The 15,637-nt window shown below is 37.8% G+C and overlaps 1 protein-coding gene across 11 annotated transcripts in view; it reads right to left on the bottom strand.

Annotated features, from left to right (window-relative positions):
- The window catches only part of PCDH15 (protocadherin related 15), a 364,105-nt gene that overhangs the window by 151,303 nt on the left and 197,165 nt on the right, over positions 1-15,637 (bottom strand). For all 11 annotated transcript variants that reach the window (XM_061446935.1, XM_061446952.1, XM_061446917.1 and 8 more), the window contains one exon: positions 11,153-11,246. In XM_061446935.1, the coding sequence (XP_061302919.1) occupies positions 11,153-11,246 (94 nt within the window). The remainder of the gene's footprint in view (positions 1-11,152; positions 11,247-15,637) is intronic.

The raw sequence follows: 15,637 nt of genomic DNA on the forward strand, positions 1-15,637 counted from the left end.
ATAAAAATCTGCCTTGGCTGTTTAAAAACTAGACATTTCTACAAAGATTTGTCAAGTATAATTTTGAAAGGAGTGTTGAAGCTATTACTGGAAATTCATGCAGGGAAAGAGTAGTACAGCCTCATATCAGGCATTTCCTATTCATTAGTGATGTAAACCTGTTTTGGGTTCAGCTGTAACAGTTGTTTATCTCCTTCTTAGTAGATGGTGCGGTGCTGTGTTTTCGACTTTAGTCTGAGAACAACTCTGATAACACCAATGTTTTTAGTTGTTGATAAGTAATGTTTACTCTGATCAAGGACTTTCTTGTCTTATGCTCTGCTAGTGAGAAGGGTCACAGGAAGCTAGGAGGAAACCAAGACGGGACACCTGACCCAAACTAGCCAAAGGGGTATTCCATACCACAGCACATCATGTCCAGCATATAAACTGGGGGCAGTTACCTGGAAAGGTAGATTGCTGCTCGGGTCAGGCTGGGTACTGGTTGGCAGGTGATGAGCAATTATACCTGTACACCACTTGTGTTTATTGTTTGCTTTTCCTTTTCCCTTTTTAGATTTCTCTCCCCTTGTTATTTCCCTTATCATCTTATTATTGGTGGTAGCAGTAGTAGTTTTGTATTATACCTTAGTTACTGGACTGTTCTTATCTCAACCCATGGGAGTTACATCCTTTTGATTCTCCTCCCAATCCCTCCATGAGTGGGGGGGAAGAAGAGGGGAAGTGAGTGAGTGGCTGCATGGTTCTGAGTTACCGGCTGGGCTTAAACCACAACAAAACTGTATTTACTTCTCTTTTATAATAAATACAAGTCAAACAAAAGATCATCAGCTGCAATTTACAGCTTTCTTAGGAACACTAAAATAGTTCTTACATATGTAATTCTTCCCTAAGCAAATGTAACCCCTAAATGTAACATTTACATCACTACCACAAGTATCTTTTGTCCTATGTATGCCAAGCCCTGATAAACATTATGGATGATAAATTTGAAGCAAATTTCACTTGTGACTTATTTTATTTGTACCCTGCCATTTAAATTGAAGTTGGATATTGATGAAAGCATTCTATGCCTTGGAGAGGAAACATTCTTAGCTCTGATGCCAAGCAAGTTTATTAATTTAGACAAACTCCAAGATAAACGTTATTGTCTCTAGATGTGAGTTTGCACATAGTAAGATTTGAGGCAAAGCCCAGGGCCTTATTTGATTAAAAAGAAACTGCAAACAATGATTCTGATCTACATATCAGTACTTGTCTATACTCAGTTCAAGAAAACTACATTTAAAATTATGATATCCAAAATAATGGCTATGCTTTACTGAACAGGGGAAACAGATGCTTAGATCTTAAGATACTAGGAGTGATAAGTACCAGAATAAAATATACAATAACTATATAACAGATAAATTGCATGCTGCCTAAGTTCAGCTCCAGGAAAGTGACAGCTAAGATGCTGTTAATGGGAATCTAATATTGCTTCGTAATGAAGGATGACAGTGAAGTGTCAAAGTCAGAAAAAGCAATGAGTGTATATGCACAACTTGTTACGGTCCTGTTCACTAACCTTTTTGAATGCAGAGAAGCTGCATACCCACAACAATGTCCACTAGGCCATGTGGAAACGATTTTCCTATCAGCAAGGCTGCAAGCCCTCAGTTATTTTCAGACCTTGATTCCTTCCAGTGTAGGGCACCAGAACTTTAAAAGAGGTATCTACTGACCCTCTACTCCTCTCCAAGTTATAAAGAAGAAATGGACAGCTGAAATGCAAAGAAATGCAGGAGAAAGAAGAGAGTAAGGCTGAAGGGAAAGACAAGGCTGGAGCTTGTCAATAATTACATTAATGAAAAAAAAGATTAGAAAAAGCCAGTGAGGAGGCGAGGAAAAAAAAAAAATTACAGAAAAGCTGTCAAACACAAAAAAAAATAAATCTCTAAAGGAAACACCCCAAAACAAAAACCTCACACATCTGTCCTGGGTTCAGCAGTAGCAGTCATGTTTCTCCATCATGGTAGCTGGTGCAGTGCTGTGTTTTGAATTCCAGCCTGGGAACAGTGTTGGTGAAGCCGATGTTTTCAGTTGCTGCTAAGTGATGTTTACCCTGACCAAGGACTTTGTGAGGCTCATGCTCTGCCAGGGAGGAGGGGAAGCCAGGAGGAAGCAGAGACGGGGTGCCTGACCCAGGCTAGCCAAAGAGGTATTCCATACCACAGCACGTCATGCCCAGGGTGGGGGGTAACTGGGAGTTACCAGGAAGGACAGGCTTCTGGGTTGGACTTGTTTCTTGGCCGGTGGTATCGTATTCTCTTCCCTTGTTATTTTCTCTTATCATTGTTGTCGGTGGTGGTAGCGGTGGTGATTTGTGTTGTACATTGGTTGCTGGACTGTTCTTGTCTCAACCCGTGGGAGTTGCACTCTTTTGATCCTCCTCCCCATTCCTCTGGGAGCGGGGAAGGGGAGAGCCCCGGGGGGGGGCCTCAATTGCTCTCAGCCTGGCACCACTCACTGAGAGTGAGTGAACAAGCTGTCTGGCTAGGGTTTAAACCACGACAACATCCAAAAAGTGAATATAAAAGATGATAACTTTAGTAGGAAAGGAAGATAAACCCATGTATGTTCAAGAAATGTCTTTGACAAATTCATGGAACCTATGGGAGAGGTCTCTACGGTTATGTCAGTCACCAGCCATGTAACCCCATAGGCTCCAAACCCATGTATCTATATGTGGAAGAGAAAGAGTATTGATCTGCTGTCCACACAGCTGAAAAACATCTCAATATAACAGGAATGAAAAATTACTGTTTCTACTGGGTGCACCAGCAGTAGCTGGTAACTTATAGCCCAAGCTATATAGTCCAGGCTAAACAACCCAAGTTTAGAGCATAATGTGCGCGACACATCACCTAACACAGTTGGAGGCTAATGTAAAAAGTAGGCTACATTTGTCATTCACCCTGGCAGAGACAAAGCTGTGGAAAAATGGATCTGCATCTATACGAAAAGCTCAGAATTCAGTGTCTTAATCAAAAATGGATGAAGCTGTGGCATCTCTACATTGATCTTTATATCATAAACAAAACCTAAGAACTTAAAAACAGGTGAGGAATTTGGGCTACAGTCCTCCTATCCTTCTTGCATGGGTTATCTATTTACTTAGAACTGGAGAATTCACTGCTGTTACAAAACCAGCAGAGGTTTCTGCTAACCTGCAAGATCTGTCTGAAAGGCACGCTCAGCTACAGAGATTTCAGGGCAAGGAGCTTTATGTGTCTGCTCTTGAGCTCTCTACATTTGCACGTACAGTGCTGTCTGAAAAACAGTCTACCCAAATTATGTTTTCCAGTCTAGCTAGAATTCATGACCGTGATGTTTACTGTCATGACTGTGGTATTGCTGAATGAATATATACAATAACGTAATGTATACATAATGTTACACTATAAATTACTGTTTCTGTAAACTCTGATGTAAGATCCATTTTAACATAGTTCTACATAAGCTTATTTATAAGGGCATACAAAATCTTCAATAATCCTTGGTGCAGAACTTTTTCTCATCTTAAAATAATTAAAGTAATCTTTCAAAATGGAATTAAGATCTGCTCAGAATCTTTGATTGAAAACTGATTAATTTTTTTTTTTTTTAATGAGGATTACTTAAATCACTCCTTCCTTGTTAATATTTGAAATCAAAGCCTTTATGGGGAATTTTATCTATGCAATGCAAGCAGACAAGTTGCACAAACACTGGTCATCTGGCAGTCTCCTAAAGATCGTCCTAATAAAAGAGCTAATGCACAGAGAAGAGGAAATCAGTCTGGACAATTCTTCTCATGCCAACTGAAATTTACAGGTCAGCTTAAATTTTTAAGGCTTTCTCATATGAAGTACATAACTTGTAAGGAAAATAGTAATAGGCAGCATTTCTCTTTTATTACAGATTGCATTGTTGAAAAGAAAATAATTTAAGGAGTGTTTTAGAGGAGGAAGTACAAAATAATTTATCTATTTAAATTCTTCTTTTTCATATATTTAAGAACATTTCCTTCCCGCTGCACCAACAGATCAAAATAAATGTCCCACATTAAGGTAGCATTAAAGTTCCACAGTATGAACAGATCCCACTGATTTTTTTTCTTTTTTTCAATCTTGTCTTACTGATTACAAAAAGTTCAGTTAAGTAGAAGTCCTCTTCAATACAAGCCTTTTTGTATGCAAAAACCTCTGTTCAGTAAGTATTTACTGAAAGAGGCATGCATACTTTATTCTTGATAGATAATGGAACTGATATGGAGCAGATATAGGTAATATTTACAGGAGTAACAGAAAATTTACTGTAATTAATTTTCTGTATGCTATTCAAATAGTAAATCCTTGTCTAAATTATCTTGATCTAGTGCTGCCTGTTTGCTCTAAGGAAGTGAATTAATCCAAGCACCATGGGAGACAGATGCTCTAAATTATTAATGATCATCTAAGATGACTGAAATAACCAAGTCTAAATTACATGATGAAACACAATGAACTGAAATAAGGCTACTTATGGTTCTCTCAGTGCATGGATACCTTCTTGAAATGTTGGTTTGTTCTGATCGATAATGAGACAGTGCAGAGGCATCTGTGTCTACACAACACATACCAGTGTGCCTCAAGGCCCCTAGAACAAATTGGCTATTAGGCTGCCCTGCTCTGACACATCTTTGTCTAGGATCAATTGTATACATGTATATGTAATACTCGACTTTCATTTAAAGCCTGTGGCAATTATTTAGCTAGATAAACATAAGGTGATAAACACTAGTTTTCAAATGCTGGTTATTCTGATGGCATTGTTGTGGCAGATTGACTACCATAACCTTCTACAAACACCATACTTCTGCATACTGTAGCCAAAAATATGATTTTCAGAGTTTCTAAGTCCCATTCATTTAAGATCTTGTGCTCAGTACAGTGCAAAGCCATGAATGTTCTAGCCACACTTAAACATTGCAGTGTCTCACTTTTATGCATTAGACATTGGAATGAAATTTGGAATCCAGTGCTGGGTACCCAGAACCCCATATACAAAGCACAAAAAAATCCCTGCATTCTGTACCTAGTTGATCTGGGCCAGCCCAGACCACAGAGAAAACAGTTCTCTCTCAGACTCCTTCCTAAGGGTCACCTGATGGTGCCTCTGTCTCCTCAGGAAACATGGCCCTAAACTTGTTGTGGGGTCTGCAATGCTAAAATTATTCATTTATTTTCCATAAAGTGTTCATTGTAGAAGAAAGGGGAACAGTGTGAGATTAATGGACAAAGTCTTGGATTCATGGCTTTCAGAGAAACACTTCCACAGCTAGGTCGCCTCGAATCTTTCCCAACCAGCAATCTTGGACTAGACCCTGAAAAGCACAACTTCCAAAGAGCAGATAGACAACAGCTTTTTCTGGACTTCCAAAGTTGTTTAGTGGCTTGGCAGCTGAGTCTTCTAAGCCGTAAGAAAGCATATGAACCCTGTCAGTATTTTCTGAGTACCACAAAGTAACAGTGAATAGGGACATCAGTGTTGCTGCTTTCCTTCAGCCTCCCTGCCTGGGAGGTTTGGGGAACAGCCCCTGGATGACTGACAGTTTTTAAGAATGCCTAATTATTAACTCTCAAATGACTTTATAAACTTGAGCAGAAACACATTTCTGAAGTGCTGGGTGAATATCTTCATGACTAGATGCTTGTATTTGGAGGTTTGTATTCTGCTTAAATCACACAATACACACTAAGGCAAAACAATGGAGCTTCCTGTTTTATCTATATAAATGAACTGACACACACATACAAGCCAAAAATAAGTAGCACAGAAAGCATTTTCTTTCTTCTAGCAAAAGTCATGCATATTTATTTGTTACTTCTCCCTTTGAAATGCAAAGACACGAATTCTTGCCTTGAAATCCCATCTGAACACACCACAATTTGTGACAAAAATTGAGGTTGATATCTTTTTCTGAATTGCACGTCACTCTTCTGCCCATCTACAACTAAGTTTAATTATGGAAATAAAAATATTTTCCTAACTACTTACTTAATTCACACTTAATCGTTTGTTGGGCTGTATTGTTAACAGTGATGGGTGGTAAGTTGTACCATTACAGGGTCAGAGAAAAACCACAAGCCTGTTAATACTCCACGCTATAACTCAAGAACAACAATAACTTGGGAAGCATAGTTGAGCATTTTAAACAATCAAGAGCATTCTAAGCCATGCAAAAGTGATGAAGTGGTGTCAGGTAGGGCACAGCATTAAACAGAAAGCAGTATTGCTTAGTGAAGGCATAAGTAAGTCTGTATTGATTTTGATGGAATAAGCAGTCCCTGAAAGTCAAAAGGTGTCGACATGACTGTCACCACACAACATTAGGCAGTTAGATAAGACTTGGAGCTTAGAATACAGAAACCTCAACTACTTAGTGCCATAACAACACTATTAAAAGTCTCTTAGACCCTTTGTTAATGATACTGAAAAAGCAGCAGGAAAAAAATAATACCTTTAAAACACCAAAAACTTAAGGTGTGTGGACCAAAGACTTCAAATGCAAAAAGGTGTTCAACAGACTTCATAAATGATGATGGTGGGGAGCAGTTAGTTTTCCCTAGAGAATGCTGAGAATAAAAAGGAGAGCAAATACCACACTGTAAACTATGTACTAGTCCAAGATCCAATGGGGTTTACAGCCGAGTGGAACAGGCAGGGTGCACAGTGCTGGCCTGTCTTGGTTGCAGCTGCAGGGAAAAGTGTTTCAAGCCCCTAAGAAGATCAGGAATCAAGTAACTTGTGAGTTTAGAAAAGTAATCGTTTGTACCACCATTATTATGGGAAAGGCACTCGGAGGAAATGTTGCTCACCAAGAGACTGGTGTGTGGGCTCCTATACCCCAAGCAGAAGTGTGATACTATGTGGAAAGTGTGTTGCTGCCCCATGTGCTAATTTCCAAACTCCTTGAGATACCAGTAGTGGAAAAAGATCCATTTTGGCATGTCTCCCTGGGCCAAAGAAGATCCTGACAGGGGTGAAGATGGTAACCAGTGTGTGAACTAAACTACTGTTAAAGGTAGGAAAGATGATGAATCATTCTGGCATTTTCCTTCTGTTTGCTTCAAGTGAGTCAATCCCAGAGACTCTGACACAATACTGAAACACAGACTTCAACCACCTAACAAGCCTTATTTATCTCTATGGAGGAAAATATTCATAGAGAACAATGCTGAACAGATAAGGGTGCTCACCTTGAGACAGACAAATTTAAAAGTAGCTTGGCATAAACTTCTTTCAGAAAGCTTCAGCAATTTCAAAGCATAGCAATGTTTCCCATCTGAAGTATTTAATCTAAAATGCAGTATTTTCTATACTATTATTTAAAAATCAAATGACCTGAAGTTGTGCCCCTTTGAAACCTTTGTTATGATGGCTAGAAGCCTTTGTTCAAAACAAAATTTAGCTGGAAAATGTTATAGATACTGAAATATCTTGAGTACTGCTCACAATTTGTGAAGCAAATTCACTGACTGAAATTACAAGACTGGACTTTCTCAGAGAAGTATGAAACATCAGTGAAAATGTTTTCTTTCTTTGCACTATATAAGGATATTAACATGGCTTTTTATGCATCTGTATACTTGAAGGCTATGAATTAAATAACCTGTTTCACAGTTAAATTCACAGTACAACCATAGATGACCATGATTGAGAAACAACCTAAAACTACATCACCTACATGTAACCTGCATTATCCTGTGATCCTATGACTGTTGTTCATAAAACCTACTCACAAAAATGCACAAATGCCAAATTTTCATGTTGTAACTGGATAGAAAAGTTCTACTTAAAAATAAAAACAATCAGCATCCCCCCAAACACACTAATAGCTTGTTTCAAACAGGTCACCGTTGGGTGGAAAGAAATCAGGTTTTGTATGCTACTAGCTAAAATATTGTAATGTCATTTAAATTAAGTTGCACCTACATGTGGAATTAACTGAAACAAGTTCTTCAATCAGATAACCAGTTTTCTGTAGGTGCTAATAGAACTGCTCAAAAAAGCAAACCTTCATGGCAATTAGCAAGTGAATTACTTTGGGGAACAGCAGTTTTGTAATTGTAGGAAATTTTCATAGACACCATTGATGCTTTCTGATATAAACTAGTTAAAAAGTCCTCCATGAAACTGCACTAACTTGCTTTAAAATCATTCATGTCTTTAGAACAGTTTCCCATGTTACCAGGTAGCAACTTTAAATGAGTCCTTGGCCCATGAGGAGCCGTCAAATAGCAGAAAATAAGTCCAAAAGAGCTGCAAATCAAAGAAATTGTGTAAAGACATAAGGAAGCCTGGCAAATGAGTCAAACTCACTGTTTCCTGGCATGGAAAAGGCATGGAGATTTAATGGTTTGAGGTGCCCCATTTCATCTGACTGTAAAATAAAAGCCAAGAAACTTAGCCTCGACTGTGATACTGGCAAGCCCAGCCAACCCTTTTGCTTCATATACTGTCATCAGAAGCTTAAGGTGCAAGAGCAGTCCAGCCAGCTTCTCAAGTAAGCCATATTGCTGGACAAATTTTAAGAAGAAAAGTGCTCCACACTGGCAGTATCATAACAGAAGAAGACGGCTACAGGCAGGTAGGAGATAGTGCTGAAGACACCAAACCAAGCAGCAGGAAAGAGAACACACAAAAGCTAGAAAACGTGACCATGTTTCACTGAGAGAACAATAAACACATACGCCTGCAGATACAGAACTCCAGGAAAAAAACAAACAAACAAACATATGGCATCAAGGAAGGAAAGCAGGTAATGAGACAGCAGAGGAGTGGATTTTTGTAAGTGTATGGTTTTGTTACGGGAGCAACAACAACATAACACCACCACGCAATAAGAGCATTTAGTACCAAAGGGTCAAGCGACCTGCTGCTGGTTTGCTCATCTTTCTGCTTGTCAAATGACAGCTGTACTAGTAAGAACCGTTATGCTTATTGAGAAATTATGATTGTAGTTTTATGTGAGCATTGGAAAAATCACAACTACCTTTCATTGATGTTACAACAGCTCTTTGGACTCCAATTATTTGATTTCCTTATGGGATACTAAAAAAAAAGAAAAAAGAAAAACCCCCAAATCCCACCAAAAAAAAAACCAACCTGCACCTCTAAAATAATGCTTAAAATTTGCATATTATTAAAATTGGTTTTGAGAATGCTACTGTTCTTATTTGTATTATCACACCTCTAGGAACTTCTAGCCCTATCTTCACTGGTTTAGGTAATGCATGAAGAACAAAAGCACAGTCCATTCCCCCAGCAACATGGCCACTACTGCTCCAGCCTGGCTACTGAACTGCCCACAGTCGTGAGTATCAATGACTTCTACTGCAACAGATAGTCAATCCTACATCAGCATATTTCACAGACAATACTAAGAAGCCCTCCACAGTTTATTTTTGGTGGTTTCACACTGTTAGCTTCAAAAACTACATCTCACCTTACATATATATCTCACCTTATATAGAACTATTTTATGTTAAATAGCATGCAATGATTAACTGGAACTCTATTTAAAAAAAAACAACACAACTATTATCTTCTGAGTGTTAAAATGGATCAGATGTCCAATTCAGTTCCAAGACAAAGAGAATGATTCTCTAGATGAAAGGAAGCAGAAGTATATTTTCAATAGCTTTTCTATGCCCCAGATAGCATTTAAGCAGCATTAACATAGTCTGAAACAGAACACAAGACTTCTATTTAAATCTTCAGATTTCACAGCTGGAAGTCAGGGATTAAAACAACTGAACTCACAGTTATAAAGAATAGAAATAGCTCAGAAGTAACAAAATTCAAATTTTAAGATGAATTAAAGAAGATAACAGTAACCAAAATTTTAATGGAAAAGGCGCAGGCTCTGTTATAGTTACTCCATATTGCCACAGAATTATATAAAGCATCTAAAACTTCCTCAATACTTCAGAGAAAAAAAACCCAAACAAACCAAACTCTGAGTAAACACTGAGCAGGAAGTCAAGCCTTATAAGCTGAAGAAGCTAAACTAGGGAACAGAACGTGCCACAGGAATAATACATAAGATTTTCTTCTGCTGTGGTGAAGACAGGGTGAACAAAGGTCCAAATCACAGAGCTTTCACGATAGCTCCATAACAAACTGTTAGAAATTTCTCTTTCAATCTCAAACTGAATACTGCCTGCTAGAACAGCCCAGATAATGTGGATATATTATTTCAGATCTGCCCTTATACACTGTATATTTAAGGTCAGATACATTAAGACTTGTTCTCCAATTATGCTATCACTCCATGGCACAAGTCCACAGCAGAATTGCTGTGCTCCCATATACCTTGCACAATCCAACTCCAGTAAATTCTCCCTGTTGGGATTGCTGCAAACTTTCAGAAAAACTAATTTCATTGCCTCTGCTTGATAAATAAATATATATCTTTAAATAGCCCTCCACTTTTTAGTATAGAAATTGAAAGTCACAATTTTGTTATACTAAACACAAATGTGAGCAGCAGTTGTTTGCTTTGATTGCAGGGTCACTGTATGCCTGATCAATGCACACATAAAAAAAAATTAGAAATGCCTCCTGATAAAAGAGTTGTTCTTTTTTTAAGTTAAGTGACATGGGCATTTTCCCAGAGAAGCTTTGAGAGCTTAAAAATATTGAAGCTGGACAGTGCTTTCATGTATCAATTCTGATAAAAGTGCAACACATTTTACTAGATAAAGTACAAATCTATAATATAGCTGCCCACATAACTGATCTTCAGGAGAAAGTAAGAAGCAAGATAGGTTATTTCACAACACGGAGAAGAAATAGTAAGAAGATGCACATATCTGAATAATGCAAAACCTTGACTGCATTGGTTTTTGTGAAAGAATAACAAAAAGGCAGAAGTAGAAGTAAAGTCACTTTGTTTCAAGATCAAAGACATTACTCCAGTGATGCATAGGCTTTATCTACACAAATCTTTTTTAGTAGACTGTTGCAGATTACAGAGATATTTGGTCAAGACCCATCTACAATATGCTACCAATTAGACTCCTTCAAGTGCCTAACTACATACTGTGTAATAGCCCATTTTCTTGAACTTTCACAGGAAACTCACCCCATCTGGTCTGCCATCCGAGGCTGTAACAATCAGAATATAGCGATCAGTGCTTTCTCTGTCCAAGGGTTTTCCTAAGGCTAGTAGTCCAGAACTAGTAATAAAACAAAAACATAAAATATTATCACAACAGTTGTGAGATACCCACAAGCATTTTTGTTCCACTACTTTGTGTTATACAAATGTTTCCCTTTGAGCAAGTTAATAAGCTTTTAGGCTTTATCAGAACTGAAAGCATGCTCCATGGTAGGTAAAGGCTAATAAAAACAATGAACCACATTCTAATGCTTTCTGCTTCAGTTCTTGTATAATTTAGATTTAAAGAACAACCTAGCAATCTAGAGGATTCTACAATAGATAGGTCTACACTGAACACAGGACCCTTTATTTGTTAGACACTTGCACTGCTGTAATAAATGGGAGAATCACAAGCAATCTATTAATCACAAAGGAATCGTGATACCCCTGACAAGACCGCAGCAGTAAGATCTGGGAATACAACACACATGGTCTTGAGTATAAATTTTCTCCAAGTTTCATAGGGAAAGGCTACTCACTTGCATGTTGAGTAACTTCAGGAAAAGTGCTGCAATGAGCTAACGACCTTTCAATGCAAGCACAGATAGACCACAATCCCTAATAACATATTAATATAGGCACAAATGTTTTGGAAAATAAATCAGGATATTGTGATTATTGATGCCCATTTTAACAGATATGAAAGAAGAGCTATCTGGAATCCACATATACAAAAATAAAATTTTTCCAAAATGCTGTTTGAAAATGTTGCAAATTCCCGTAACTGCTGACAAATAAAGCATTTTAGATTTTTTTTTTCTCTAGGATGATCTAATTTCCTCATGCATGTGTGCTGTAGGTGTGTGCAGCAGTACAGAGACAAGATCCCACTGTGCCACTGATCCCATACAGCGTTAAGATGACAATCCTGTCAAAGCAAGCTAGACTCTGCTTAACTAAAGTGATACTTCCCTGACAGGGCTAAAGCTCTGCATTTCATTTACAGGATTTTGGTGTCTACTGGAACCTGCTTATGTATGTAACAAACTGATATTTCTCCTATATGCCACCCAATCCATTGGCTATTTAACAAATATGCACCAACATGGATGACATTTATCCTCCTGCTGCATAGCTAAGCAGTTTCTCCCATGAAACTCCACCAAACACACAGTAATCAACTCGTAACATTTTAAGAAAAGTGTAACAGTACACGATTTTGCAGTGCACAATCCACATGAGCTGGGATCTTAGTATTACTCCATTTTTCATGGAGATTTCAGACATAAGTCCTTGTCAGTCACAGCTATATATTTTACTGGTTGACCTACATTGTATGTTCATGACCTAGAACCTAAACAACTACTTGTTCAGAAAAGGATTTTATTAAAACAACAACACAACCAAATCCAAACAGAATCATTAAAGTCCCACCTGTGAGGTTTCATTAGCTGTACTTCTCCAGAATGCTTACATGTATTCCATCTCTACCTAATGATTCTTCTTATAAATTTCAGCTTAGTTTCTGCTGTAACTTCTTACTCAGAGAAGACCTCAGCAAACTGATTCCAGGCCAAAAATTTTTCAGCAAATACCAACACTTACTGGCAAGCTGTTACTGCAAGGAGTTTCTTCAAATAAATAACTACAGACATAGGTGAAACCAGTGAGTGGGAGCATAATTCTCCCCTTGGAGTGAAAGGCTGGTAGGTAAAATAGCATACAAGCTCAGTAATCAAATAAAAGAATATTTCAGGAGATGCTACATTAGATCTGCCTCGTTACACAAGTAAAACATAGGCATAAGTCATGTTTAGCTTCCTCAAAAAAGGAAAAGTTGCAACTTCATTGTACCCAAATTATTTAATTATTTTCTGGAGGTTTTTAAAAACAATGGGACACACAAATATTGTGCATAGTTTTTTAACACAGTAAATATGGAGCGGACATGTCTTGTTTCAAGCCGCAAGTGTTGTGCCAAGCTACAAAAGGGCCTTGGGACCTACCATGCTTCTTTGCATGGAATTGACTTGGCCTCCTCAGAGGATGGTTTTAACTTTAAACAGCAATTATCTCATAAGCATGTACCCAACACCAATGTTGGTTTGACTTTTGCTTACTTTTCTACAATTTTGTAGTGTGCTGCCTATTTTTCTATATATTTTTCTAAGTAATAGCTAGCTATTATATGGTTATTGTGTGAAGACTGAACTATGTACAGAGCAGTACAGGCACATGCTGAAGACTTCGCATAGACTCTTGCTCTATTGCCCTGAGAGCCCCAAAGGGAAAGTGAAAGGGTAAAGCACAACGCAAGATCAAGGGACAAACCTTAGAAAGTTTGTGCTTCTTTTTAAACATAGCCACATATATAGTTATATAAATGAATGTAGCTATATATAGCCACTTATAAATGTGTTATATAAAAATATATACAATAAACATAGCTACATATCATTAAAATACATGTGCATGTATACATATATATGTGATTATACATACATAAATTATAAAATTACATATAGGCATAATAAATTACATTCTATATATTTTTATTTACATACACATAGTAAAATACAGGTATATTTGCAATTTTAGCTATTTGCATTAGTGTTCTACCTGGACTACTAAGACTGTAATTAGACTAACAGTAAATTCTTGGCTTTGCATACATAAATGGCCCACAAGAAAGCAATGAGTTTAAAAGTGGTGGCATTTCCAGCAAGCCATCTTGTAATTTGTGTGTAACAAATTAGTAACACTGTGCACCTCATTTTTTCTTCCACTCTTATGTACTGTCTTCTGCTAAGGAATATTCGGGTGAGTGCAAGTAATATTACTGTTATATTACTAACAACCATTTAACTTTTAAACTACACTTCTTAAACTTATAAATAGAAGACGCTCAAATGGTAGTGATGCTACTGAGAAAGGCATTAACTTCCTTTGTGGGCTGTAGAACGGTCAGATGTACTATTAACTGTCAAAATTGCTAAATTATGGTCTGTATTTTAACAATTCTCTTACTTCCAGGTGTTTCTGCAAATCAATTAGCTACCATAATAGATCATATATATTTTTCAGCATTTGTCCAAGACACTGCAACAAAATATGAACAGAAGAATTTTTTAGGAAAGGAACAGTGAATAAAACGTTTAAAACTTACGTGGTAAAGTACTAAATATCTAAGTGGAGCTAAGAATAAAAAATTGACAGCAACTGACAACAAATACTGTGCTAATGACACTGACCTTTAGCTGCATATATCCATTTAAATTTCTCCACCAGTTTTGCACTATCATACCACCTTTTTTATCTCCTCCTTCCTACCACTTGAACAACTGCAATCTACAGCCTCCATTTCAATAGATGAACATCATTTATAAAAACTTCCAGGATTCCAATGTATTCACATTCATTTAATACCCCAACTTTTAATCATCACTGTCCCTAGGGAACATAAGGAGGTACTGATTTACTACAGCTTATGCTCACTTTGCATTGCCAAAGAGGAAGGAACAAAAGGATCCAGCAATCCTCAGACTCAAGATGAGAGATCTAGTAGGTAGATGTAACACTGGTAATATTCAGTACTCATGCTGCCAGTTAGGGAATTACACAGGAATTAACTGATGTGCTCTAGGATACAAGAAAATAATCCAGATGAGAAAAAGAAAGAGACAGAATCATGTTCATGGTCTCTGTCTTGGCTTTAAAGTGTTTAAAATGTATAAACGTAACACTGAGATAAATTCCAGCAGCCTTAATATGCCACTCACATTGACTATATGCTTTGTTTAATATTAATCCTACTTTAATCTCCTATCAAGGCTTTTCAGCATCTAGAAAAAATGTGTAAAAGGCTGAAGAAAATTTTTCATGAACAATTTCCAAGGAGAGAGGTGCAAGGAGGGCAGGAAGGAGAGAATCACAGAATCAACTAGCTTGGAAAAGACCTTTAAGATCATCGAGTCCAACCATTACCCCAGGATGCCAAGACCACCACTAAACCTTATCACTGAGGGCCTCATCTATGTAGTTTTTGAACACTTAAAAACACTTTTCAGAGAACACTTCAAAGAGCTCTTCTTTTTATCAAGAGGCAACAGACCAAAAAGACAAACACACGCCTAAGTTTGTGTTGAAATCCTCAATGCACAGTGGTGCTCAGATGCATGTAGGGGGGATGTGAGGCTGGGGGATGTCAGGGTGCCCATGATGGGCCACAGAGGCTCAGCAGGATGGAGAAGGACTCCCAGGCTCCCCGGACAGTCCCTGGGAGGTGAAACCTGCAACTGCTTCAACACTACCCAACAACATAGGGGTATGCTGTACCTGAAGCCTTCAGAGAGCAAACTGGACATTTCTTAGTTATTTTCAGACTGAATTCACAGCTGTGAATTCACATGCCACCTTTAACAGCTTGATTTCTGGCTACTGCCACACTGTTTACACCCAAGGCTGGAC

Source organism: Pezoporus flaviventris, unplaced genomic scaffold (assembly GCF_033815535.1).
Source record: "Pezoporus flaviventris isolate CSIRO_AGI_PZ_B2104156 unplaced genomic scaffold, CSIRO_AGI_Pfla_v1 ptg000001l, whole genome shotgun sequence".
Taxonomy (NCBI): Eukaryota; Metazoa; Chordata; class Aves; order Psittaciformes; family Psittacidae; genus Pezoporus; species Pezoporus flaviventris.